The 23,950-nt window shown below is 50.6% G+C and overlaps 1 protein-coding gene across 1 annotated transcript in view; it reads left to right on the top strand.

Annotated features, from left to right (window-relative positions):
• ADAMTS15 (ADAM metallopeptidase with thrombospondin type 1 motif 15) overlaps positions 1-22,743 on the top strand; it is a 27,744-nt gene extending 5,001 nt beyond the window's left edge. The window contains exons 2-8 of the mRNA XM_017523342.2: positions 8,220-8,352; positions 8,821-8,988; positions 9,230-9,513; positions 15,440-15,617; positions 17,052-17,233; positions 17,340-17,515; positions 19,163-22,743. Coding sequence (XP_017378831.1) covers positions 8,220-8,352; positions 8,821-8,988; positions 9,230-9,513; positions 15,440-15,617; positions 17,052-17,233; positions 17,340-17,515; positions 19,163-19,937 — 1,896 coding nt within the window. The 3' untranslated portion in view covers positions 19,938-22,743. The remainder of the gene's footprint in view (positions 1-8,219; positions 8,353-8,820; positions 8,989-9,229; positions 9,514-15,439; positions 15,618-17,051; positions 17,234-17,339; positions 17,516-19,162) is intronic.
• Positions 22,744-23,950: the final 1,207 nt, after the last annotated feature.

Genomic DNA, 23,950 nt, shown 5'->3' with positions numbered 1-23,950 from the left:
GCCCACCTCATTCTCCCAAAGTGCTGGGATTACAGGCATGAGCCACTGTGTCTGGTCTGCTTCTTCTTTATTTCTTTATTTTGTTTTAGGACTTGTATTTTATGGTTATTCTGTCTGCTTTTTCATTTATTTCTTTATTTTTTAGAGACAGGGTCTCATTTTGTCACCCAGGCTGGGGAGCAGTGGTGGCGTCAGCTCACTGCAGCCTTGAACTCCTGGGCTCAAGCGATCCTCCCACCTCAGCCTCCTGAGCAGCTGGACTACAGGCCTGTGCTACTGTGCCCAGCTAATTTGTTTCTGTACAGACAGGGTCTGACTATGTTAACCAGGCTGATCATGAACTCCTGCCCTCAAGGGATCTTCCTGCCTCAGCCTCCCCACATTTTGGGATTACAGGTGTGAGCCACCATGCCTGACCTCTGTCGTATTCTTTGTGAGACCATTTTTAACTAAAAATTTCATTTTTAAAGCAGATATATATTGAAGTTTTCTTGAGTGAGCTTTGGTCATTTATATTCTTCAAGAAATGTTTCCATGTCATTTGAATTATGAATTCATTGACAAAAAGTTGCTTATAATACTGTCCACTGCCTTTCCCAGCTAAGCCTCCCAAGTAGCTGGGACTACAGGTGTGTGTCACGCAGCCTAATGAAAAATATATTTTCTTTTTTTGGAGACGAGGTCTTGCTATGCTGCCCAGGCTGGCCTCAAACCCCTGGACTCAAGTAATTTGTTTGTCTTGGCCTCCCAAAGGCAAATGGTCCAGACCAAACAAATGGTCCAGAATAGGTCCCCAATTATGGCAGTTTATCATCCTACCTTAGTAGCCACTCAGTACATGCTTCTTGTTGAATAATTAGCTACAGAGCCCTTGCCAGACTATATAATATAATGCTGAGATTATAGGCGTGAGCCACTGCGCCCTGTCTATTTTGTTCGTTTTGTTTTTTTCCTGTTGCCTCTTAGTGTCATTTGATGCCATCTCTTTTCCCTCTCTTCTCACTCTTCTTCCACGCTCTAGCCTTCTTCTTTTGGGACCATCCAGGTAGGATCTTTGCCATCTTTCTCTTCCCCCTTATTCTCTTCTTTTGTACTCTGACTTTTCCCCTCTCCCAACCCCAAGCTTGGTGCTATCTTCCTGTTTTGACCTTGAGCAGTACTGTGTTTCACTGGGGACGTCCTACGCTGCGCAGAGTGGAAGAGCATTCTAGAGCTGAATGTGAAGCAGACACCAGTTCTTTTGGTGATAAAGCACTTGCCGTAAGGCAGTGAAAGTTAGTGTTCCGATAAAAATAGTCAATAACGAAGTGATAAGACGTATGTTACACGTATCTCCCTATACAATAGAAAAGGATCATGATTTCATTAGGATCTTTCTTGAAGTCAGGCCTTGGAAGATATTAGGAGAGAGAGGTCATTGGTAGATTTAGTATTTAATAATTTGTTATTCTTGGCCACTAACTGGAAACACCATTCCTTCTGGGAGACAGGAAGGAAGGAGTGGGAAGAGAGAGGGAGGAGTGGAATATGATGGTTCTCTGTCTTGCAGGATGAGTGCTGTCTCTCTTCAATTACATCAAATGAGTTTGACTGATATTAATGTCAGCAGATGGGGGAGGAAGGTTGGAGGGAATCCTTTTCTTTTATTTTTAACTGCTGGTCCAGTTAGAAAGGCAAGTGAGTTTTTCTCTTTCTTTAGGTCTTGCTCTCCTGCCTTTGAACTCCTCTATAGTTTTCTGCGTCCTCTCTCACCGCCGGAATTTTCTTCTAACCTTTCCTTGACACCTTGACTCGATCATGTGGCATGATGGAAAGAACACAGGCTTGGAGTCAGGCGGAGCTGAGTATGAATCCAGGGGCTCGAATGCTCTAGCAATGGACATTGCATGAATCAGCTACTTGCACTTTACTTTCCTCATCCTTAGAAGGAGGATGATGATGATGACATGTTACCTCACTTACAGGGCTGTTGGAAAGATAAGTGTTACTTAGTGGCCCAGAATAGGTCCCCAATTATGGTTTTTATCATCACTACCTTAGTAGCCACTCAGTACATGCTTCTTGTTGAATAATTAGCTGCAGAGCCCTTGCCAGACTCAAGTTTGGGATAGTCCTGATTTAAAGCACTCTGTCCCATTGCCTTTGCAAGTATGCTTCATGCTTGCTCCTGTTTTTGTATGGAAGCTGTGGATGTCAGCATTTGCTAGTCCCACTGATCTGTAAACTCCTTCTAGGCGGGACCTCTTTAGTCTTTGTGAGCCCCTGCGTGGGTCCCTGCAAGTTGCCTGCAGCAGGTGATTTTGGAAGAAAGGTGCAGACAGAAGTGCAAGGGCTGCTGGTAGCTCTGGGTGCTTTGGTAGCTTACCTCCCTTCCTGGGGATCACTCATCCAGCTTTTGAGGCTGTCAGTCTACAGGGTTGGGAGAGGGAGTTTTAGATTCCTCTGGCATTTCATCTTGGCTCTTTGCCATGAGGTTCTGCCCTGAAGAAAGGAGGGGCTCCAGAGAGGAGTGTGTTTAATTCACCTTGGAGTCAGCAGACAGGGTGCACGGCAGGGCAGGGATGGGGTCAGTGTGTCAATGCAGGTGTGGGGTAAGGAGCCAGGGGCTTGCCCAACCAGCGAGGCGGTGCAGACAGTGCACTTAGAGCACTCTCTGCACTTAACCATTCCTCTCCCTTTCCCCAGGACTCTCTCCACTCAGTGTCAACTAGCACTTGCTTGAGCTCTAGGGCGGGGCCTTCCATTCTTGGCGTGATACGCACTAGAAGCAGCCGGAAGTCATGGTGAGAGCTCAACCCTGCAGCTGCCTGCACTGCCTGGACTTCAACCCTACTCTGTCCGCTTCTTCTCTAACCTTGGGCTTACTGTGTGACCTGGGCTAGTTACTTACCTTCTCTGGGTCTCTTCTGTATGATGGACCCTGATAATGTCATCTTCCTCCTAAAGCTGTGGGGATTAAATGAGCAAAGGAAGGTAAAGCTCTCGTGACAGCCTCTGGCACAAATTGCCAGTCAGTAAATGTTAGTTGTTATCACTCTGTCTGTAGGCACCTTCTCTTGAAGTAGTGATTTTTTTATAGAAGATTTAGCCTTCTTGCAAGCTTGGGGTTCCTCTTCTTCCTCATTGAGGTAATTATTGTTGTTTTGGTTACCTCATTCTCTTGCAATAATACCGTTTTGTACATCTGGAGGGATTTATATGCCAGTGAAACAGAATCTGCCAGTAGAAGTAACTAACATTCTTAGTCACATTGCCAAGGCACTGAATTGCTTGATTTTATACTTCTAGCAAAGCAAGGCCCTCCCATCCTTGGGGATTACAAACAGACATGGATTTTGGGCTGGACAAGGAAATACAGTGATGCATGGCAGAGATTCAGATGGGAAACAAGTTAAAGGCACAGCAGTAACACTAGCACAGGGTGCTTTTCACCAGTAATTATAGTCTCCTAACTAGAGCTGCATGATTGAGATCAAAGAACATAGCTTTGGATTTGGGACCTCATTCTTCGCTCGATAGCCACGTGGACTGGGGTGCATAATCTCAAGTCACTGAGCCTCAGTTTCCTCATCTACAACATCAGAGAACAGCCCGCAAGTCATCTTGTGAGTATAGTACCTGGATGCTATGATGTAGCCACAAAGGTGAGCTGTGGCTCTCCTGCCTAGAACTTCAGTGGAAGCAGGAAGTCCACTACATGAGAATGCACATGTCTTCTGCCACATTAAAAATGTTAATGTGCGGCCGGGCGTGGTGGCTCACGCCTGTGATTCCAACACTCTGGGAGACCGAGGTGGGCGGATCACTTGAGGCCAGGAGTTCCAGACCAACCTGGCCAACACGGTGAAACCCCGTCTCTACTAAAAATACAAAAATTAGCCGGGTGAGTGGTGGCGCATGCCTGTAATTCCAGCTACTTGGGAGGCTGAGGCATGAGATGCTTGAACCCGGGAGGTGGAGGTTGCAGTGAGCTGAGATCATGCCACTGCACTCCAGCCTGGGCAACAGAGTGAGACTCAGTCTCAAAAAAAAAAGTTAATGTGCTTGATTTTTGTGCATCCCTCTCTCTTTGTATTGCTGGAAAACATTGAGCATCTTGGTACTTGCCTGGGAAATGAGAGGAGGTAGGAAGGAGGTTCGCAGGGAAGGCAGCTGGTGGGAATTGCAGTGGAGGTGTGTACAGATCGACAGCGGTAAACAAGCCACTGCCAGCTCTTATCCTTGTTTGTTTATTTAAGTTGTGGCTCCAGTCCTAAATTATTTTATAAGAAGGGGCAGTTAGAAAATAACAGTCCAGGAGGATTAGGTTCCTGGCCAAGATAATTCCAGGATCATCTGGAAAAGCAGCCGCAGCTACTAAGAGAAATGGCCAAATGCTGGCAATCGTGAGGCAGGTAGGGGCTAGGTTAGGAATGCCTACACCCTCTAGGAGGAAGAAGGCAGAACAGCTCCTGTTTTTTGGAGACAAGCGCTTGAGCTGAAGAGGTTAAGGCAGTTTGAGTGCCTCTGAGTTCATTCCAGAAGGGTGGAGATATTTGATGCCACAAATGAGGCACTACTGGGCCCCTGTACAAGCACTCGTAGGCGTTCAAAGTGCAAAGGCCCAGTGGTTCTTCACTGAGTCCCTGCCGGGGTGGGGAGGAGGACAGGCAGAGCTTCTGACCCCACACAGCTGTGTCTTCACACAGTGAAGATGCTGGTTACTGCAGGATGGCTGCTCCCAGAGCCACTCTTACTCTCAGGAACTTTGCCGTCTCTTTCCTTGTTCCTCTTGTTTGATCCAGGGAAACCGGGACTTCTTGATGGAAAGAACAGGTTGCTCCTGGCCAAGAAGGGCCTGCAGCTGCATGTCTTTGCTTCAGAGAAAATCCACCCTCCCTAGGAGGAAGGAGGCTTTTGGCCATAAGGACTTCCCAGCCACAGAGGCGGCTGCAGGGTGGCTGAGTTCCAGACGCCCTCGACATCCCAGTCTGAGCGTTCAATCTGGTCTAGCAGTTTCTTTCCTTCCTTCCTCCCTTCCTCCCTTCTCTTTCTCTCTCTCTCTCTTCTTTCTTTATCTTTTTTTCATTTATTTCCTTCCTTCCTTCCTTCTTTCTTTTCTTTCTTTCTTTCCTTTTAATTTTTGTACACATGGAGTCTTGTTATACTGCCCAGGCTGGTCTTGGCCTCCTGGCCTCAAGTGATCCTCCCACCTTGGCCTCCCAAAGTGCTAGGATTACAGGCACAAGCCACTGCATCCTGCTTGCTCTAGGCATTTCTGAAGAGCAGGGTTGGGAACAGGACTCTGACTTTCCACATGGGTGACTTTCACTTTTCTTAGAGCAAGTGCTATCAACTACGTGACTTGGGTCAGTAGACAAGATGTTCCTTGGGTTTCTAAAAACATGTCATTCTGTGAGTTTCTTTTATAACCTACAGGGCCAGAAGGGGTTGCATGCTCTGGGACTGGGGAAGGAGCAGAGGCTGACAGCACTGGTTGATTCAGATCTAGTTGAAAGTTGGCCCTCCCCCAGAGCAGGAAACCAAGGCCCTGCAGAGAGAGAGGACTTGGATAAAGTCACACATCTACTTAGTGATGGGGCCAAGACCAGAATCCAGCCTTCTTGCTTCTTATTCCTGTGCCCTCTCCCTCTCACGCAGACCAGCAGTGAGTGTGCAGGCAGCCTAGAGGCAAGGGTAGGTGCCTGCCCCCACAGGCTGCAACTGCTGGGCTAGAATGTCCAGAGCCCTAGCCTTGCTGGGTCCCACACTGCACGTCTCCTACACCTATATCCTTCACTATGCCACTGCAAGAGCCTTCATCTCTTCCCTCCTCATCTTGGCCCCCTTCCCCACAGTTCACACGCTGATCCATGTTCCTCAGCTGTCACATTCTCTAAATTGCCTAAACTGCTGGTCTGCTGGTCTGGTGAAGGTCCCTTCCCAAGGCTTTTTTTTTTTTTTGACAGGGTCCTGATATGTCACCCAGGCTGGAGTGTGGTGGCGTGATCACGGGTCACTGTAGCAGCCTCACCCTCCCAGGCTCAAGTGATCCTCCCACCTCAGCCTCCTGCGTAACTGGGATGACAGCTGTGCACCATCATACCTGGCTAATTTTGTTTATATTTTGTAGAGACGGGGCCTCACTATGTTTCTCAGCCTCGTCTTGAACTCCTGGACTCAAGCAATCTGCCTGCCTTGGCCTCCTGAAGTGCTGGGATTATAGGCCTGAGCTGCTGCACCCGTGCCCCTCCCAAGTTTTGACAGTGGTTGTTTTCTAGGTTTCAGAGCTCTTGGGAAGGAAAACTTTCTGGGAGAGTGAGTCTTTGAAGAGGAAAGAATATGGGAAGAGAAGTCCTCCCTGGGGCTCCCAGAAGCGGAGGAAGTGCTTCCAGCAAGCATAGGTGGCCGACCTGGCCGGGTGTGCAGGGTACACGTCACTGCCTCTGGTGCACCTGGGTTCAGGCTGGTCACCCGTGGAATAACTGTTCACTCATTAGGAGGTGTGACTATCACCTGACCGTGGGAAGCCAAGTTTGACTGCTCAGGTGGTAAACTTCTGAGTGCTTTGGATTAAATTTTGCTGATTTTCTGTACTCTGACTGCTTTTCCTCCCATGCCCCCTGGCTCCTGGCTCCCTGCACTGTGCCGCTGCCCAACTTTGCCCCTTGCCAGCATGTACACAGATGCACACGTGGACTTGCATACACAGGCACAGGCATACGGACACGTGCTTCTTTGCCTGTGGAAGGTGGTAGTAGCAGTTGTTATTTCAGCGGGATGTTGTGAGGATTAAATAGGGTCATGCGTGCAAAGTGCATGTGGTGTCAGCATTTAATACATCATGTCTTTGATGAACTGTGAGCATGCGCCTAGTTTCCACCTTTGACAAATAGATATGATAATATGTCTGCATCTTAAGCCTATTGTGAGGATTAAATGAGGTGATGCAGTAGCTTCCTGTGAAATGAAGAATGCCTTATGTATTGAAGGCAGCGATGTAATGAAGAGAGAACCAGCATCACTGATTCAACACCCCCCCCCCCTTTTTTTTTTGAGATGGGGTTTTGCTCTTGTCACCCAGGCTGGAGCGCAATGATGCAATCTCAGCTCACTGCAACCTGTGCCTCCCTGGTTCAAGTGATTCTCCTGCCTCAGCCTCCCTAGTAGCTGGTATTACAGGTGCCCACCAACATGCCTGGCTAATTTTTATATTTTTAGTAGAGACAGGGTTTTGCCATGTTGGCCAGGCTGGTCTCGAACTCCTGACCTCAGATGATTCTTGGCCTCCCAAAGTGCTGGGATTACAGGCGTGAGCCACGGCACCCACGTTTTCTTAAGAGGAGCAGAATGCACACAAATGTCTTATCCTATTTCCAATTCTTGGGCTCTTAAGGTATCTTGAAGTGTTTCTGGCTTGTGATGCTCAGTAAGTTTTTTGAAATGTCCACCCCGGAATCCCTATCCTGCCTTTCTGGGTCCCCTGGGAATACTTCCTGTCAGAGTTTGCTGCTGGAGACCCTAGCTTCTGCAGCCAAGTTAAGCTTCAGTACAAAACGAGAGACCTTCCTGCTTAGGTGGCCATCTCTCCATTTCATGTATCTTTCTTCCTAGCAGCCATTGAGCCTGTGCTCCCTTGAGCTTCTGTAGCCAATGGAACTGTGTCTGGATGAGGGACTGGGTCCACCTCACTGCTTCCTCCCAGTCTAAGGCAGCCAAATCGCTGGCATGGGTGGGTCCTTGGCTGGCAGCCCTCTGGCTGAGAATCTGAACTTAATTCATGGTTGGCCAAGAGGCAGCCCAGCAAAGACTGAGGCTGCTCGAAGCTGCCTCTGGGTGGGAGTGGGACTGGCATCCTCCCTTGCCTCAGCGAGCCTCCCCTGGCTATGGGAGTCACCGTTTTTCTGGTCTGGAGGGCCGTCTCTCTATAAAGTGGTGGCCCTTGTAGTTTAATTTGGTACCTCCTAATTTCCTTCCAGAGGACCTCCCTGCACAGGGTTTGGGCAAAGTCTTTTTGGTGAGCCACAGAGCTCTTCCTGGTCTCCTCCCTTAGCCTGGGTTGATTCTGTGAACAATCTCACAACCCCCTAGGAACAAGGGCCCGCTGGAAGGTGCTGGGCCTAGTGAGGTTGGAATGAGATGAGCTGGAATGTCCCATAGGATGCCATTTCTTCCCTTTAGGTCCTTTCTGTCACTGTCTCTAACTTCAGGCTGGCTTCTGCTTCTCCCCCACCCTGCAGGACCTGTGTGGAGCTACCACCTGCGACACCCTGGGCATGGCTGACGTGGGCACCATGTGCGACCCCAAGAGAAGCTGCTCGGTCATCGAGGACGATGGGCTTCCATCAGCCTTCACCACTGCCCATGAGCTGGGTGAGGCTGGATGAGCTCCTCCTGGGGTCTTCTGGGTTTGCCTGGGATGCCCTGGAGGGTGGGAGATGTGTGTCTTTGCCCCTTTGTGTTCTGAAGCCTTACGATCCATTCTTAGGGCACAGCGAGCCTTAGCAGCAGCTTTGTTTTACTTTTTCCAATCGCCCCAGCCCTGCTGGCCAGTGACATGATCTGAGCCCCTCGGCAGGGTGTCTCAGCACTTAGATACTGTGGGAACACCATGTCAACGACAAGGAGTTAGTACACTCTATTGTCAGGGAGCCGACAGCCTGATGGAGGGGACAGGAAACACAAGAACATGATCTCCAGGACATTCGAAAGCAGTCTGTCGATAGGTGGCAATGACCAGCCTGAACGCTGACATAAGCTTTCTAGTTCCCCTGCCCCATTTCTCCCTCCAACCCCCTTGTCCTTCCTCCTACCCTCTCAGTCCTCTTGCCTCACCCACAGGCCACGTGTTCAACATGCCCCACGACAATGTGAAAGTCTGTGAGGAGGTGTTTGGGAAGCTCCGAGCCAACCACATGATGTCCCCAACCCTCATCCAGATTGACCGCGCTAACCCCTGGTCAGCCTGCAGTGCTGCCATCATCACCGACTTCCTGGACAGCGGGCACGGTGAGCCAGGGCAGTGGGAGGGGAATGGGGCCACCTTGGAGGAGGCTTTGCTGCTGGCCCTGGTGGAGGTGCCCATCTCTCTGTCCTCTGTACCTAAGGTGTCATGTCCCCTTGGAGCTGGGCTCTGACATGAGTGCATTCCAGTTGCCCTTGGTTCATTCTCCCCTTACCATTCAGATTCTGGGCTAGCCAAACCTCATCTTCCCAGCTCATCCTAATGAACGCCCTTGGCTTTCTGCAGGTGACTGCCTCCTGGACCAACCCAGCAAGCCCATCTCCCTGCCCGAGGATCTGCCGGGTACCAGCTACACCCTGAGCCAGCAGTGTGAACTGGCCTTTGGTGTTGGCTCCAAGCCCTGTCCTTACATGCAGTACTGCACCAAGCTGTGGTGCACTGGGAAAGCCAAAGGGCAGATGGTGTGCCAGACCCGCCACTTCCCCTGGGCTGATGGTACCAGCTGTGGCGACGGCAAGTTCTGCCTCAAAGGGGCTTGTGTGGAGAGACACAACCTCAATAAGCACAAGGTGAGTGAGTGCTAGAGCCATGCTCGGGTACTGCTGGGAGAAAAGGGATGGAGACCTGGGGGCCTCCCCTGCCCTTGGTCTTTACCAGGAAGCTGCCCATCACAGACTGGCCATGGGACCATCACTGTTGCATTGCTGAGCTGTGCCTTCACTGCCTTCTATACGGTCCTGTCACCTTCTGGACTCTAAGATGGGAGAGAAAAGCTATGGCAGGTCAGAGGACTTGGTGAGGCCTCAGACACATGGGAAAAGTCCTCAGCAGGAGGTGGGGTCTCTGCCCTGAGCTCCAGGCCTCGTCTTACCTGGGGAGGAGCTCTGGGCTCAAAGCTGAACACCTGGTGTTAGGAGTGGCTCACTCACTGGCTCCTCTCTTGCTTCCCTCATCCACTCTTTCCCAGTGTGCTCCACATCCAGGGAGCTGGGGACCATGCGCATTAACAGGGCTCAGAGCTGCAATGAAGCAGAGCCCTGGGCAAGCTTCAGGAATTGGCTGTATTCTGAACCAAGCTTCCATTTCTGTTGCAATTGTTGTTTTTCTTTAGCAGAAACAAAATTGAACAATACTTCTTTTCCTTCTTGATAAATAGGAATAGCAACCAAACCAGAGCACGTTCAGAATCCCAAATATTCTCTGAATACAGTAGCTTTATCTTCCTCAGGTCTCGTTTTGGGGATAGGAGAGGGATTTGTACTTTTCCGGGCAGGAATAAAAGATCTGTCTTCTTCCCGGATCCTGAAGCTGACTGTCCCTCCCCGTCCCCAGTTCTCAGCTCAGGGAAGACTTGGTACAAGTTTTCTGGGCACAGAGGCAATGTCACAAAAAAGCATCCACCAAGCACCTTATCAATTGCCCTGAGATGAGTATATTACTTAGAATCTTTTTCTATGTTCTGGGGATACATATCTCATGAAACCTTCAACTGTTTGCTAGGCAACAACCTACTGTGTTTAGGGAACTGTGTAAGATACTATAGTGATCAGAAAAATAAATAAAACACAGGCCATGCCTCAGAGAGTTCACAGTCAAGTGGGGAAGCTGGAAACGTAATACAAGAGGCAGAGAAGCGCATGTTATGTGGAAGGACAGAAGGATGAAAATGTGTCACAGGGCAGGGCAGGGGTCAGGATATTAATGATGATGAGAGGGGACTGAGAAAACTTTGAGGAGGAGGTTGGGTTTGGGATAGGGTAGGATCCCCATAAAGAGAAACAGAGCAAGGCAGGGAGATGGGAGGTCCTGGGCGGGTCAGAGTGACCTAAAAGGCTGCGGTAGATGAGGACTCTAAGGGAACTGTTTTTGGGAAGGTCATTTGGGGCCAGATGGCAGCCACCTTGATTGCCAGTCACTAGAAGGTTCTGAGGACAGGCAATATGTGGCCAGTGCCTCCTCCTGGAAAGATGAGGCTGGAGGTTGCAGAGAGAAGTTGAGATAATATTGGATGGAGAAAATGCTGTCTGAGAAGCACCATGTTTCCGCACTTTCTGGAATTCTCAGTCTGTCATCAGCAAGATCTACCACCTCCTCAACCTCTTTCCTAAATAATCCCTTGGCCACTGCGTTTTAACTGAAACCTTCCATGAAACCTTTACGGAAGTCACTGCTCTCATTGGGCAAGGTCAGATAATAAAGCATATCTTACAAATCACTGCAGCTCCCACAGATGTGTTTCAGGAATCCCATTCTTACCACCAAGGCCCTGTCTTCCCAGATTACTCCCTCTGGGTTTTGGATTCCAACAATTCTTCAATCCCATCTGGGCCTACAATCCATTGCTGTGACAAGCTTCCCATCATGCCTCACCCTTCTTTTGCCCTCACCTCCTCCTTAGTGAGCTGAAATTCCATGGTCCATTGTTGAAATCACTTCCTTGCCTACAGCTCTTGACTCCCTTGTCCCTGTCTCTCTGCATCAGATATACTTGGATAAGCCACCATCTGGGTTGTGTCCAACTCACTCACACACTCAGTTGTGCTTGCACAGGTGACTATGTTTGGAGAAAAACGTGCAATTGTGCTTACTGGTCTCGGTTTAAATTCATGACCTGAGTTGGATACAGTGGCTCACACTTGTAATCTCAGCACTTTGGGAGGCTGAGGCGGGAGGATCCTTTTAGTCCTGGACTTTGAGACCAGCCTGGGCAACATGGCAAAACCTCATCTCTACAAAAAATACAAAAATTAGTGGGAGGTAATGGCATATGCCTGTAGTTCCAGCTACTCAGGAGGCTGAGGCAGAAGGATCACTTGAACACAGGAGGCGGAGGTTGCATTGAGCCATGATCACACCACTGCACTCCAGCCTGGGTGACAGAGTGAGATCCCATCTCAAGGGGGGGGAAGAAAAAGAAAAAAAGGAAAATAATCTGATGGCCCAGAAACTTAGTCGGGCCCAGAATGCTGCCCAGGACTCACACATTTCGTTTTCCCAGTTGGCTAACTCTCCCTGCCTCCTAAACCATTAGTGCACACCCGCCATCACCTCCCTCCTCCCACTACCAACTCTTTCTTTCTCATTTTCAACCTTCACTGATGACCTTTTCTCTTGTTTCCCTAAGGGGAAAAAATCAAATAATCAGAAGGAAACTCCCACCCACTGGCTGACCTGCTTCTGCACCTGTTCTCCATGGGCCCGCTTTACAGCGGCTGAATCGTCCCTGCTCTGATCTGAGGCTGCGCTGTGTGCTTTGCACCGGAACCCTGTCCCCTCTTGCCCGTAATGGACATGGCTGATAAATTCTTTCCTTCAGTGCCAGTGTTTCCCAATCTTGAGCTGAATCATGCCTTTTAGAACACAAACCTGTTGTAATTTCTCCGATCGGAAACAAAACTTTTTATGATCCTACTTCCTCTGTGGTTTGTTTCTCTGACTCCCTTTCCAGCAAGTTCCCCGAAGGAGTTGTACACGCTTGCTGTCTCCAATTCTGTCTTCCCACTTTTCTCTGCTGCCCATTCCAAACAGGCTTTCGCTGCCATCATTTCTCCAAAACAATTCTTACTAAGGCCACCAAATGGCCTGCACACCACAAAGGTCAGTGACTGTTACCTTTCCTCCCATCGCCCAGCCGGCTAGCAGCATTAGTGGCAGCCCAGAGCTCTGGTCGCTGGAACATGGTCTCCACTCCCTCTTAGTTCTCCTCCTCCCCACGCTGCCCCTCTCGTCACCCTGACTGCTTCTTCCTTGTACTTTCGTTTTCTAAGTTTGGAGTGCTTCAACACTCAGTCCTTTCTCTCTTCACCATCCACCCTCAGTCTCTTTGCTGATTCATCTAGACTATGGCTTTAAATACCATTTATAGCTTGAAGACTCCAAATTTGCATCTTCAGCCCAGGCCTGGCTCCTGAACTGCGGACTTACATCTCTAAGGGAATCTGGATATGTCCATTGGACACTTGATAAGCATCTTATACATGCGTCTGTGAGACTGAGCTCCTGGTCAGCTCCCCTGGAGCTGTGCTGGTAAATCCACATTCCAGTTGCTCAAGCTGAAACCCTGTTTCTCTCATATGCTTCACACCCCGTGTCTCCACAGTCCCTGTGGCCGCTGTCTTCAAGATAGATCCAGAATCACTTCTCACCACTTCGTCTGCTCCCACCCTGGTCCCAGCCACCACCCCCTGTCCCCTGGATCATTGCAGTTGCCTCTAACTGGTCTCCTTGCTTCTGATCTTACTCCTTACAGATGATTTCCACCATGGCAGCTCTTTTGAAATGCGCCTTGGGTCATGCCAGTTGTCTGCTTGGCACCCTTTAGGAGCCTTGCCGCAGCTCAGAATGAGCGAGTCCATATCTCACTGCCATGCCGGCCCCGGAGATGCTGGTGTACTCCGGGCTCATCCCCACTCAGGCCTGTGCACTTGCTCCCTCTGCTTGGAATTCCCTTTCCCTGATGTCTGCATAGTTTATGCCTCCTGTACTTCCTTCAGGGACCCTCATAATCCAGAGCAGCCCTTCCCAACTCCCCCCTACCAGCTGCTTTGAAGCCACCCAGTACTGTTCACGGATTCATTTTTACTGTCTCCCCAGTAGGGAGGAATTGCTCTGAGGGCAGGGACTTCCACAAATGTTTGGTGAAGGAGTGAGTGAATGGCACAGAGCAGGAGCAGAGTAAACACTTGTTGTATGAATAGGAAGCAAGGAAACCAAATAAAAACCAGGTAGCATTGTCTCACAAGCTGCAGGAACAATGCCACGTGCTGAAGAAGACTTGGAGATCACGAGGCCTGTGCACAGGCCTTTCAGTCTTCAGATGGCTTTTGAGAGGGCAGTTTCCGGGGTGTGATGGGGACAAAACCCACAGTGCAAGGCTCTGGGGAGTGAGTGTGTGGGAAGAGCAAACGTGGGTGACCATCTCAGGGAGTGAAAGGATGGAATGAGTGAGGCACGAGTTTGAGTAGTTTCAGGCCAAAGCAAGGTTGAAGGAGGGTGGTGGTGCTTTTTTTTTTTTTTTTCAATAGGATCAAACAGACATGTTGACACAATGAAATCAGAAATATCTGACAGAAGGACAGAGTGAATAAATCTGCCGGTTATGTACACAGGTTAAGGTGTTTCCATTACATGCGGCCAGCTTCTGCTTAGTTCCATGTGAGTTAGGCACTGTGTGGACGGTCAGTGGCAGAGTTTTAATTCCAGGCGAGTACAGTGGGGCTGCTTCCTCTATTGCTCAGCTGATGTGTGCTCAGAGGGTCCAAACTCATTTTACTGTCATTCTAAGGAAAACATCATGAACACTACGAGTTTTATCCCCTTTCTACCCTGTTAAAAAAATTAAAAAAAAAAAAAAAAAAGAAAAGCCCTCCAAAGCACTGCACAATTCGCCCCAAAGCCAAATCGAATTTTAGGATTGCTTAATAGTGTCTTATCTTGACCTCTTCTTAACAGAAACATTAGAATGGTTCATGGTGAAATTTTCTCAAATACAGCCCCTGATCAAGGTTAAGATCAGTTTGGTCTGGAGTAAAGTCTGAATTATAGAACACAAAGTAATAAAAACATTCAAATATCTATGGCGACATTTTTTATCCACAAGGCTGGGGGCTGGCCATGCCTTAGAGATGCCTGTGAATGCACTAACGACAAATAAAGGGAACCTTTTTGGTTTTTTTCTTTTAATCCCCTCAAGCTGTGAGATAAGAGGAATCTCTGAACTTCTGCCTGGGCCAGTGTGGTTCTGGGAATTGTCATGCCCATTAGGCCGCTTCTGTCATCCACCTGACCTCAGGCCCGAGTATTAGTGTTATCGGCCCCATTTTTGCAAGTGAAGCACCGGAAAGCTAAGGAGGGTTTGCCATTGCTCAAGCACACTAGGGTGGTATAGTGTGGGCACAGTTCGTTCAGAATAGGTCTGGCTAGGCTCAGTAGCTCACGCCTATAATCCCAGCACTTTGTGAGGCTGAGATGGGTGGATCACTTGAGGTTGGGAGTTGGAGACCAGCGTGGCCAACATGGTGAAACCCCATCTCTATTAAAAAAAAAAATTAGCCAAGCATGGTAGCAGGCACCTGTAATCCCAGTTAATCGAGAGGCTAAGGCAGGAGAATCACTTGAACCTGGGAGGTGGAAGTTGCACTGAGCCAATATTATGCCATTGCGCTCTAGCGTGGGCAAAAGAGGGAGACTATGCCTAAAAAAAAAAAGGAAAATATGTCTGTCTCACTCCACTGCCCAAAGACGCCTCTCTTTTACGCAGCCTTCTTTGCACTTGGGAGCAATCGTTGTTTGCTAATTAATTGGTTGGAATGTTGGGTGGGCTTGGTGTACACTGACCATTTGCTTATTGTTTTTTCCTTCATGATACAACACAAATTTCTTTCCAGGAAGGTGGGATGAGAACTTGGAGGCTGTACAGTGTAGCTTTTCTATGGGCTAAGGGGCTGGGTGTGGCACTTGGATCCGACAAGGGGTATAACAGGCTCTTCCTCACAGGTGGATGGTTCCTGGGCCAAATGGGAGCCCTACGGCCCCTGCTCACGCACATGTGGTGGGGGTGTGCAGCTGGCCAGGAGGCAGTGCACCAACCCCACCCCTGCCAACGGGGGCAAGTACTGCGAGGGAGTGAGGGTGAAATACCGATCCTGCAACCTGGAGCCCTGCCCCAGCTCAGGTGAGGTGGGGAGAGCAGTGGTGGCCTGGGCCCAGGGGAGGTGAGGCCAGAGGTCCCCCCTCACCCCTACTCCACGTAATGCGTGGCCTCGAGGTATTGGGTACACAGGTAATTCAGGTAGTCTAGTATTTCTATCATGGATTCCTATTAATGACAAAGGGGCTTCAGGACAAAGCCAGCAAGTGGAGTGGTGCAGATTCTCTTGGGGTCATTCCTCTTTCCAGTCACCCTCGGCAAAGGTGTTTCTTGATGCTTAGTCTGGGAGACTAAACGGCTGACGGGAATGAGACACTAGAAGTCCTCTTTGCTGAGGTCTGCCCCGCCCATCTTTGTAAGCAGGAGTACAGCGCCCAAGAACTTGCTGGGGAAACAAATTACATCTCTGTTGCTTTGTTTCAATCTAACACTTAGTCTTTCTTTCATATAGAAATTAGCATTTGTCTTAAGTAAGTTTTCCTTCTAAAATTTAGTACTTCTTTCAGTTAGGCAACAAAACTACAATAGAAGTACTGATTGTCATCAGTAGGAATCATGGATATTTTCACATGACATTTTGGTTGTTGCAGAATTGTCAAAGTGCTGTTTAAGCTCATCCTTTCTTCAAAATTACAGTCGTTATCAGGTTCATTACTGAATCATATATATATATACATATATATATATATATATTTTTTTTTTTTTTTTTTTTTTTTTTTTTTTTTTTTTTTTTTTTTTTTTTTTTTTTTTTTTTTTTTTTTTTTTTTTTTTTTTGAGACAGAGTCTCACTCACTTTGTTGCCCAAGCTAGAGTGCAGTGGTGCAATTTCTGCTCTCTGCAACTTCCGCCTCCCAGGTTCAAGTGATTCTCCCAACTCAGCCTCCTGAGTAGCTGGGATTACAGGTGCCTGCCACCACGCCTGGCTAATTTTTGTGCTTTAGTATATATGGGGTTTCACCATGTTCGTCAGGCTGGTCTTGAACCCCTGACCTCTGGTGATCTTTCTGCCTTGGCTTCCCACAGTGCTGCGATTACAGGCATGAGCCACTGTGCCCAGCAATGAATCATATTTAATACATTAACAAAAAAGCATGTATATTATAGACTTGTTTCAAAATATATAGATAGTTGTGTAGCAGATGTAATTGGTATTGTCATAAATCTATGTAATTTGTTTTATGCACTGAGTAACATTATTCTGAAAATAGTTTGCAAGCTAGAGGGAGTGTGAGGCTGGATTACTGGAGGTGGCGCATTGCTCAGGGGATGTGTTTTCGTCTGTGCCCTGGGTCCTTTGGGCCTAGTCTGCTTTAGTGCTTTGAGATGTGGAGAGGTTGCAGCTTTGGTGATGAGGGTGAGAAGGGCTCTGAGAGCCATGCCAGGGTGCGAGGGAGGCTTGTCCTTTGCACCAGCCTTGGCCCTTCCCTTCAACTTCTTTCTTATGCTTCTCCCTCCTAGCCTCCGGAAAGAGCTTCCGGGAGGAGCAGTGTGAGGCTTTCAATGGCTACAACCATAGCACCAACCGGCTCACTCTGGCCGTGGCATGGGTGCCCAAGTACTCAGGCGTGTCTCCCCGTGACAAGTGCAAGCTCATCTGCCGAGCCAATGGCACTGGCTACTTCTATGTGCTGGCACCCAAGGTGAGTGAGCTGGGGGCCTGAGAACAAAGTAGGGACCAGGTCTTCAGGGGAGCATCATCTGAGCTGCCCTGCTCTTCCTTCTTTTTCCCCTCCTGGGGTACTGCAGGTGGTGGACGGCACGCTGTGCTCTCCTGACTCCACCTCCGTCTGTGTCCAAGGCAAGTGCATCAAGGCCGGCTGCGATGGGAACCTGGGCTCCAAGAAGAGGTTTGACAAGTGTGGGGTGTGTGGGGGAGACAATAAGAGCTGCAAGAAGGTGACAGGACTCTTCACCAAGCCCATGTGAGTTCTGGGCCCTGGAAGGTACTGCCAGGGAGCAAAGGGAGGGAGGTGGAATTTCCCCAGGCATTGGAAGCTTGGGTTAGACTGGGGTAAATGTCACATCCAGCCAGTGCCCTTGCTGCAGAGGCCACTCATACTTCTAGGGCTGCTATTTCTTCACTCACTTGTTCATCCACTCATTCATTCATTCTTTCAGGAAACAAAGATGAATGCTGGGGGGAAGACCCACTTGACAGGAGATGCTATTTAGGAAGGTGGGCAGAATTGTTAGTCAGAGTCTGTATAGTGTTCTAGAGTAAGACTGATAGGATTCAGATTGCAGTTACCCATTTTCTGGATGACCTTGGGCAAGCGAACTCAATCTCCAGGCTTCTAGATGTCCCCACTTGTAAAGTGCATATGCTATTTCATGTGTGCTTTTCTGAGGAATAAGGGAGTTAGTTCAAGTAACATGGTTAGCATTGTGCCTGGTGCATAATAAATGCCCACTACTCTTTCGCCTTGATGAGGCTGACTGTGACAGCTGCCAGCCTCTCCCTGGGCTTGAGGCCCTGACCTTGGGGATTAGAATGAGGTGACAATGGCAATAAACTGCCAAGAGACAGCAAGTGAGTGACTGGGACTGAAGGAGCCTTCATGTCTTGGGCAATCCCTGGGCATCTAGTCCCAATTCCAGAATCCGGGCCCCCCAGCTTGAGCTGCCTGAGGTCAAACACATGCTCCTTGGAAACCTCTAATCCATGTTCTGGAAGAAGAGGGGGCAGGCAGGGCACTTGAGGTCCCATTTGGGGATGGGGATTATGGTTGGCCCAGAAAATCTGGGAGTCCAGGGACTGGTGATGGAAAGGCCTAGATGGCTGTCCTGGAGCCCTGACTGTGCCCCTGGACATGACAGCCTCTCCTGAGCCCCTGGGTGGTGATGTGCAGGGAGGATGCCCAGCCCTGTCTCTGGGAGCTCGGGCACTAGGACAGATGGCATTCCAGGCTGTGCTTCGCAGGGACCTGTGATGGGGAGGCCACGTGTGGAGTGGGAGGTACATACCCCAGGCTCACTTCGCTGGTTAAATGGCAGATGTTCCTTTCACAACTTGTTGGAGCTGGAAGGAGCCGTAGCTTAACCCACTTATTTAGCTTAACCCACTCATTATGCAGATGAGGACACTAGAACCCAGAGACACTGGCTTGCTTACAATCACGAGGAGTTGGCGTGTGAGCCAGGCTGGATCTGCGCCCCTGCCTCCAGGACCAGTGTCCTCTAAGTGCATTGAGCTCCCAGCCTCAGGCTCTGGGAGGTGGACTTACTTCCTCCCCTGCCTCCTCCTCATAGTGGATGTCTGTACATCCTTGGTGTGTGCCAGGCACCATGCTACCTGCTTTGGTGGACTCAGCCCTCCCTGCAATTCAATGAGGCCTATGGAATTCTGAGCTCCACTTTACAGGTGAGGATGTGGTGGCTTGGAGAAGCTCAGCAATTTATCCAGCGCCAGTCGCCAAGGGGCAGGGGTCTCCCTAACTCCAAAACCTGTGCGTTTACTCTCATGGCAGAAGTCACTGAAAGCTAGGTTTACTGAGGAAAACAGATCCTGGAGCGTGAGGTTCTTAGGTCCAGGCTTCTGTCTAATGCACACCCCCCCTTTCCCACCCCAGGCATGGCTACAATTTCGTGGTGGCCATCCCCGCAGGCGCCTCAAGCATCGACATCCGCCAACGCGGCTACAAGGGGCTGATTGGGGATGACAACTACCTAGCTCTGAAGAACAGCCAAGGCAAGTACCTGCTCAACGGGCACTTCGTGGTGTCGGCAGTGGAGCGGGACCTGGTGGTGAAGGGCAGCCTGCTGCGATACAGCGGCACGGGCACGGCGGTGGAGAGCCTGCAGGCTTCCCGGCCCATCCTGGAGCCGCTGACCGTGGAGGTCCTCTCCGTGGGGAAGATGACGCCGCCCCGGGTCCGCTACTCCTTCTATCTGCCCAAAGAGCCTCGGGAGGACAAGTCCTCCCATCCCAAGGACCCCCGGCTCCCCTCCGTCCTGCACAACAGCGTCCTCAGCCTCTCCAACCAGGTGGAGCAGCCGGACGACAGGCCCGCTGCGCGCTGGGTGGCGGGCAGCTGGGGGCCGTGCTCTGTGAGCTGCGGCAGCGGCCTGCAGAAGCGGGCGGTGGACTGCCGGGGCTCCCCGGGGCAGCGCGCGGTCCCTGTCTGCGATGCAGCCCATCGGCCCGTGGAGACGCAGACCTGCGGGGGGCCCTGCCCCACGTGGGAAGTCAGCGCCTGGTCACCCTGCTCCAAGAGCTGCGGCCGGGGATTTAAGAGGCGCCCACTGAAGTGCGTGGGCCATGGAGGCCGGCTGCTGGCCCGGGACCAGTGCAACCTGCGCCGCAAGCCCCAGGAGCTGGACTTCTGTGTCTTCAGGCCATGCTGAGTGCGGTCATCCCTTTCTCCACCCTCACTCTCCACCCCACTGATGTGCCAGTGTTCTGCCAGCTGGAGCAGTGGGCAGAGGACGGTGGCCAGGGGCTCACGCCACGATGTCACCCACATCCAGGGACAAAGACCATGAGCTAGGACGAGAGGTTGCCTCCTCCTCCCTGGACTGGGCAGAGGGAAGCCCAGGAACTTCCGCGCAGTCTACCTCAGGCCCTGCTCCTCAGGTTGGTTGTGGGGAGAGGCTTTGAGGTGCAGGTGCCGGGCAGAAGGTGCTGAGGCCCAGTTTCCAAGGGACTTCGAGGATAAGCACCTTCCAGGCAGAACTTCAGGGACCCTGGCCCCCGGAAGGGAGGCCACAGGCTGCTGGAAGAGCCATGTCCCAGCAGCTTGGCACCCTCAGGTGGCCCCATGGGCTCTGAGCCGTGTCTGAACAAGGCAGGGTTTTTACGGTGCTTTTAGCCCACTTTTCGGACTGACAAGGACTAAGCAATAAAAACTGGCTGGGGCTGGGCAGAAGCCATGGGGAGAGTGGGATTAGGGCCCCCGGAGCCTGGCCACTCCACCTTGGAGGATGTGGATGTGCACGGGGAGTCCTGAGGTTTCTCACCCTGCACTCTTGGCCCTCCCTTACAGAAGCAGCCTCTCCTCCCTCCGGCGTGCAGGGGGTGGGACCAGTGGGAGGGCTGCCATGGAAGTGTCCTCTGAGGCTCTGCAGGTAGGGGAGAAAGTCAGTAGGGAGCCTGCCGTCTTCTTCAGGATGGAGCCAGCCGTTACAGAAAGATGTTGACACTTGCTAGGGGTGATGGAGTCTATGGCTGATGCAGGGAGTTTGGGGGAAGTTCTGGAGGTTCTGCTGTCATTGGGCTGGGGTTGGTGCTGAGCTCTGGGCCTGGCTTTGGGGGATGTCACCCTGGGATAGGGAGGAGGAGGCTGCAGTTCTGATGGCTTCCTCCTCCACAGAGGCACATATATGCAGGCTCTCGGTGGAGGGTCTGTGTCACCTCAGAGAGCCCTGACAGCGGCCACAGTCTTGCACCCACTGTGAGGGATGGGACGTGCCTAGGAGGGCTAGGTGCTGAACACCTATGTGCCTGTAAACTCGTCTTCATTCCAACAGCTACTGCTGTCTTCCCTGGGCACGTCACACTGCATCCCCAGGTCTTCGCTTCTCCACTGTTTGCTACCTCAGATTATGCTCACTGGGAACCCAGCCGTGTCCCTCCCCTGGCACAGTGGTGACCTGGTCTTCCACCACACTCAGTCTTTGGAGACTGAGCTGTCCAGCCACTGGGATGAGGCCTGCTCCCCATAGTCCCTACTGGGACTCCAAAGCTGAAGCTAGGGCCTCTTTCTTCAGACTTCTTGGGAGTAGCTTTCAGGAGGCACCAAGAATCAATGATTGACCCAGGGGGCCTGGCAGCCACTAGTATGAACTGCTGGAGACTTGTCTGTCTTATAGACATGTCAGGAAATAGAAACAGGCATTTTCCATAGCTCCAAGTGGGGAGATATTTTGGGGTTAGAGCTTCTTTGGCTAAGCGGGGTGTTTTTTGAAGGTTCAGTTGCCCTACTGTGTACACAGGACATTCTGCTTCTGAGTGTTGGTGATGAATCCAGGACCTCAGTGGAGAACTTGAGCTAAGATCAAAGCATGTGTCTTCCTGGGGGAGAAGAGTTCAGTTCTATTATGTGGGTTTCCCTAATAGTCAGAATCCACAAACCAAGTAGCCAGCCAGCCAAGCCTCTGGGATGATGTTCTCACCCAGGTCTAACGTGGGGCTGGAGCCCTTGGACAGAGTTCATGCAAGGGCAGAGGAGGTGCCAGTCTCTGAAGCAGGGCTGGAGTCACCCCTGAAGGATTGAGTGAAGGGGAACCCCTCTGTGCCAGTGAGCACTGTGGGGCTACAGGGACAAAAGGGACCAGGATACCAGGCAGAAGCAGATCCTTGCTAGCCGACGACAGCACTGCGCCCTGTGCTTGGTGCATTCCCTCCTTGAAGATGAGAGGGTGGCACGGGGGCTGTGCAGGATGGCAGGGGGAGAGGGTGGGTGGGAAGACAAGTGCCATCGGTAGGAGGCTGGCCTCCAGGAGAGCAGGGTGACTTTTGCCATCAATCACTTTACAAGCCATTTCAAAGAAGGACAGCCACTCTGGCTCCTGACACAAGCCAGGCCTCAGTGCTTTTATCTGTTGTGGTGTTTTTTCTTTTTTCTTCTTTCCCTGTTTAAAAGAAGCATGACCAAGACAACCTAGAGAGTTTGTCTTGTTTGCCTTTGACTATTTCCTTAATGCAACCATGCTCTCCAGGGCTGAGCAGAGACTAGACTTAAGGCACAGGTTTCTGGCGATGGAGTAAAGTTACAGTGGTATCTTTTGTCTACAGAAGAGGAACATTCTGAAAGCCCCAACAGCTTCTTCAGTGGGATGTGGACCAATATGGCTTTGGGTTCAGGATTCCCTAGCCTCCTTTGCCCATTGCTTGCACTGATTGGAGGAGTCTGGCTCAAACACTCTTACAGACCTCGTCATGCTGGAGTGGGGTCTGGCAGGAGCTGATGACAGTCTCAGGGACTTCAGCGTCCCTAGCCTGGCAGTTGGCTCCTGGAAGCACTAGACACTGACACTCATTGGTAGACCTTCCCTCCCTGCCGTTGTGTTTGGTTCTTTTGCATTCTATGTACTGCAGAAGGATGGAAGGACCTGGGTGCTGGCTGGGCTGTGTATACTGTGTATACAGGGGAACTGGCTGCTGAGGTGACCACAGCCTACTCCTAATAAAGCTGTAAGTATTTAAAATCTGTGTCCTGCCTCTGGACTGCTTCTTATTCGTGCATGCATTCCTCACATCCAGAGAACATGCACCTTGTGCAAGCCATGGTGCTCGGAGCGATGGAGACAGCGGTGATCTTGACAGGCACACCTGGTCCTGTGCAGCTCCCAGGTTAGCTGAGGAGGCAGAGCTCAAGTCAGCAACCACAGAGTTGTGACAGATCATGCTTCATGTGAAGGAGAAACCAACTGATGCTAAGAGTGGGAGCTTGGGTGTGGGTGTTTGATTGAATTTGACCTTTTTCAGAGAGAAGGAACTAAGAAAAGGAAGAAAAAGGAGGTTGAGTGTGGGAGAGTGATCAGGGAAAGCCCCTCAGAGGATGGGATGATGAAACAGACTGAAGGATGAGATAGCAGCTCTGTTAAAAGGGGACAGGGGCCTTGTAGCAGGCAAGCAGAAGGCCCAGTCCTGGGGGCCGGTGGGGCAGGGTGTGAGGAGGGCTTGAGAGAAGCTCTGGGGCTGTGTATAGGTGACACAGGGTGAGGCACAGGAGAGGGCAGAGGGGCCCTGTCCTGTGGGCTTCCAGCTTCTTGCCTTAGGAGGAAACCCCAAGTGTCCTGAGGGAAAGGTTCATTCTCTTTGGAGAATGTCTCTCTCTTCCTAGTTCTGTTTTGGTTTGGAAATTTTAGCAAATATGCAGGCATTGGAGAGGTGAGATGCATTGTAAAGGACATCGAGAAACTCGTTCGGTTGCAGGTCTGAGATCCTTTCTTGGAATTTTCATTTCCTACTGCAAAGTGAGAAGGGTAGATTCAGTGTTCTACTAGGGCACTTCCAGCTTTAGCAGTCTAGGTTTCCAGGCCCAGTTATGGTTTAGACTTTGCTAGCTGATGGTTTGTTTTCAGTTTGGGGTTCAGAGATGAAGGAGTTTCTCCCGTGGACTTTCCAGCAGGGCAAGGCCGTGGGGAATGACTTCCTCATGAGCTGAGAGAGCTGCCCCTTCAGGCATGTGGGTGAGGGATGTGGTGGGTTGGACAAAGTTTCAGCCCTTGACAGAATGTTCTGGAAGAAGGAGGAACTAGCCAGAAGAGGCTGCATGAGTTTATGAGCTAGTGGAAGGTTCAGAAGGGACTCGCAGGGGTCTGGTAATGTCTAAGCTGGAGGTCAGCACTTGTAAGATCTTTCTAAAATCGCTCAAAATGTTGTCATATTCCTGGGGTTATTTTTGTAATCCTTT

This window comes from Cebus imitator, unplaced genomic scaffold (genome assembly GCF_001604975.1).
Source record: "Cebus imitator isolate Cc_AM_T3 unplaced genomic scaffold, Cebus_imitator-1.0 Scaffold0, whole genome shotgun sequence".
Lineage (NCBI taxonomy): Eukaryota > Metazoa > Chordata > Mammalia > Primates > Cebidae > Cebus > Cebus imitator.
The sequence above is the reverse complement of the archived record's forward strand: the minus strand, read 5'-3'. Positions and strand labels throughout refer to the sequence as shown.